We start from the raw sequence: 3,813 nt of genomic DNA, 5'->3' as shown, positions 1-3,813 counted from the left end.
ATTTCACATAACTGGAATGTAAGTGTGGTGAAGCCAAATAAATGTAACATCTGCCTGCCATACATGAGCTTCTGCCTGTTGAACTTATCGGCTGCTGCTCTGCTGCCCTCTCATCTTCATCATCTTCATCATCAGAGCAGACCTTTTACATTAATAAGATGGATTTATGACTGAACGAACGTCCACGTCTTTTTTTATCATCTCTGTGAGTAAAAATACATAAAAAACAAGTTTTTTCTCTGACAACTTGGGTGTGAAAAACTACGGTTGTTAAAGCTTCGCTCTGCATGGCGTGCAGCGGGAGGGAGGAAATGATCCCGCCACACAACGTAACCTTTCTACAGCGAGAGGGGGAAATTTTGAGGATTTATTCTCTCTATACGTGTTTTAAAATACTATTTCWTCATTTRATTTCAAACTCCTCCTGCTCAGTTGTCTCTGCACTCACAGCCCTGTTGACGCAACTTCATATAGTTTCTYCTGTCTATCACATATACCGCGCAGCCCTAAGCTAAAAGTAGAAAGATGCTGGCTAAGAGCTAGAAGTAGCAAAAAACAGTGATAGGGTAAACGGTTAAATGATGCAAAACTGTAGCTAAAGGTAAAAAGGAGCAAACAGTAGCTAAAAGCTAAGAGGAGCAAACTGGTACGTAAATGCTAAAATTAGGAAAAATACAAGCTAAAAGTAGCAAAAGGCTATCTGACAGTTAAAATGAACAAAAGACTAAAACAGAGCAACTATACAAACATGATTTCGAAGAAATTGAGGAGCTCTTATTTTGAAAAGTATAAAAGTTACAAAAACTAAAGTCAGCACTCATCTTCTGTATGAGCTGAATGCTTTGATATATAAACAGCTTAAAAGAATAGTTTAGATTGCAAAAAATGTATGTTTAAAAAAAAGGGAATGGAAAAACAGGAAACAGGTGAGGAGCATGCTGACTCAGCATGTGATGTTGGTAATGGACAGATGACCTGTGTTTTATCTCCACGTCCTGCAGTGGTTTTCAGCGCACCAGATGTTTTAAGTGCACTTAGTTAATAACACAATGAACCAACAGACACTMTTCTCCCTCTAAATAGTAAAAAACCAGTAAATTTAACGTTCTTATCATAAAACTTGATCTAATGAATCTATGCTTCTGTTGAGTCTTATTTTAATAATGTGTTCTAACAGGAAGACATTTTTCACGTCTCTAAAAACAAACGTTAAGCTGAGTTAGACGGGGTGTTATTTTTACTTTGGTTTGTAGTTCACACTTTGCTCTGTTCTGCCTCTAAACTCAGACTGATGTCAGGTTTTAAAGGTTTTAGTTTTTATCTGAAGCTGACGATCGTTTAAATATGTCCCGCAGAGGATGTAGCAAAAYCAGATAATTGTTTCAGTTTTCTTTGTGGGCCTGTGTTTGCTGAATACTTCCTGTTAATTACGGTTATTATACGTATAAAAATAGAGCAGCTTTGATGGATTTTGCTCAGGCTGGGTGCTTTATGTTMAAGAAAATGTAAAAAAAAAGTTAATTAAAAGATGAAAAACCTCCAACACGTCGACATTGTTGTAAATCTTCTCTCCTCCGCCTCTACAGAATCGTTTCCTCAGAGCCAGACGGCYGTGATCATCGGAGGAGTTTGCGGTGCTTTAATCGTCCTCATCATCATCGCCGTAGCTGCGTGCTTCGTCATTCGGGTGCTGCACAACCGGCAAGATTACGAAGGGTGAGTCGACGCCGCCTAACGTTACATTTTCACCATCGCTGCAGAAATGTGACACAGGAGTCTGAATTCACTCTTTTATTGTGAAAGTTTAACCTAACAGTATTTACATCACTCTAATCTAACTCSTGCATGGGCCTCTTTCTTCAGCTGTTAGGAGGAAAAATAACTTTTATTGAAGTTTTTAGTTGTCTAATCAGCATGGCTTTTGTGAATCTTTGATAATCTGAGTATACGATCATCGCTGTTAGCATTAAGGCTAATTCAAAGCTAAAAAGGTTTCTTTTAGCTTTTGCTCGGGTGTTTAAAAGACAAAGTTCCTGAGGTGTTCGGGGTTTGCTGTTGGCATGGTGGTGCCAGTCATCTTCCTCCATCCCTCTGTCCTCGTTAACGTCACGCTAACATTTCCTGCTAACCTCGTTAATGCATTCATGTCTCGTCATTCACTGTTTTCACTCGCAGTCGTGTCGTCTGATTCACAGTGAACCTTCTAATAGTTGTGTAATCTGAGCAGATCCCTCGTTGGATCTTTGACACACATCTCCTGTTTTGCAAGAAAAGTTTCTGTTACAAAGTTAGCTGACGTTGCAAAACGTCAGCGAAGGTTCTGTTCAGAACAACAAAAAAAGAAACATATGGCTGAGCTCATGTTAAGAATGACTCTCAGCTACTACCACACCACATTTATTAACACTAACYTATTTTAGTGAGTCCACTAGTGTTGATGAGCTGCGGCGGCCATCTTTAATTCTGTCYTTGCCGTAATCTGATCCGTTGTAGACATTAAACCCAGAGATTAATCCACCCTGTGCTGAGTTATGAGATATTTTGCTAACAGTCACACCACAGTTAGTGCTCAGATTATGTGGTGGGGATTATCCTCAGCTACCACCACACCAAATTTGAACTCAGTATCTGTTAAATTGACTGAGTTGTAGACCTTTTTGTGTTTATTAAAGTTGATTAGCTGTGGTGGCCATCTTTATTTGGGTTAACAAGTTGTAGATGTACGTTTCATTAACAGTTCACTGCTTCATGACAWATTTTGCTAACACACTAACAGACTAATCTCTCTACTAATGATTACTTATTTTCTTTTTCTATTATTAAATTTGTTTAACTGCTGAACTGATTACAGCTAAAAACATTTGTTTATGTCGGCTTATTGCTAAAACTGTTATAGTTAATTTAAATATTTGAGTGTTTAAGCCACAGTAAGATTCAGTTTTAGTGAAATTAAGTGATAAATCTTAAAAGTCATTAAGTATTTTATTATTATTTATACAATTTATTAGACTTTTGTAGATCAGACCAACAGTTTTTATTTAACAAATGTGTCTGAGTGTCTTTAAAAGCTGCTTTTTCATAGAATGTCAGAAACTAAATGTTATAAAGCTGAAGTAAATCAAAGGATRGCTACATTTAAAAAGTTTAATAAATATCTGGTTAAATTTCTGATTTAAAAACAAAGATTTAAGTTTAAACATCTATAATAAATATTTTATCACATATTTTATGTTTCCAGGTATAAATTACTCATATCATTAACGTGTCCATCTACAACATTAATCATGATTTTATTTCCAGTACTAATTATTTAAAAGAGATTTTATTTATTTATTTTATTTTTCCATGGGTGTCGCTCCGTTCTGRGCTCCGCTGCATCGTTTCATGTTGCTCATCTCTCATTGCTTTATTTTTCTGTCTTGTCTCATCACCGCCTGTGTTTGTGCACCAATGACTGCTACTCCCACACCCTGGCAAACCCTAAAACCCCCTAAAACTAGATGTACCACCTTGGAAAGCGTGAGCTCTCAGGCTCTTCGGCTGCAAAAGAAGGCGGAGTCCAGCCGGGAGGGCTCCACGTGTTCCAGTCCCTCGGGTCCAGTACAGGTAGGAGCTGGGGGACCGAGAAACCCACCAGAGGCCACACAACAACAACAAAAAAAATCTTATTTGATACATTTGATTAGAAGATTTATAAGATTTCTGCACAATGTCTCAGTTTTATTAAACCGGGTTGTATTTAMCTGGTTTTTTTTTTAGGTTTGTGTGATTAAAAAAAAATCACAAAATAGCTTTAAAATCACCTGATTAACA

General features: G+C 37.2%; 1 protein-coding gene across 2 annotated transcripts in view; it reads left to right on the top strand.

Moving 5' to 3' along the window:
- Positions 1-3,813, top strand: part of mpzl1l (myelin protein zero-like 1 like) — a 14,836-nt gene that overhangs the window by 9,371 nt on the left and 1,652 nt on the right. For both annotated transcript variants that reach the window (XM_014031307.1, XM_014031308.1), the window contains exons 4-5: positions 1,587-1,716; positions 3,501-3,606. In XM_014031307.1, the coding sequence (XP_013886761.1) occupies positions 1,587-1,716; positions 3,501-3,606 (236 nt within the window). The remainder of the gene's footprint in view (positions 1-1,586; positions 1,717-3,500; positions 3,607-3,813) is intronic.

Source organism: Austrofundulus limnaeus, unplaced genomic scaffold (assembly GCF_001266775.1).
Source record: "Austrofundulus limnaeus strain Quisiro unplaced genomic scaffold, Austrofundulus_limnaeus-1.0 Scaffold1221, whole genome shotgun sequence".
NCBI classification, from domain to species: Eukaryota; Metazoa; Chordata; class Actinopteri; order Cyprinodontiformes; family Rivulidae; genus Austrofundulus; species Austrofundulus limnaeus.
Note: the sequence above shows the minus strand (reverse complement) of the source record. Positions and strands in the feature narration are given on the sequence as shown.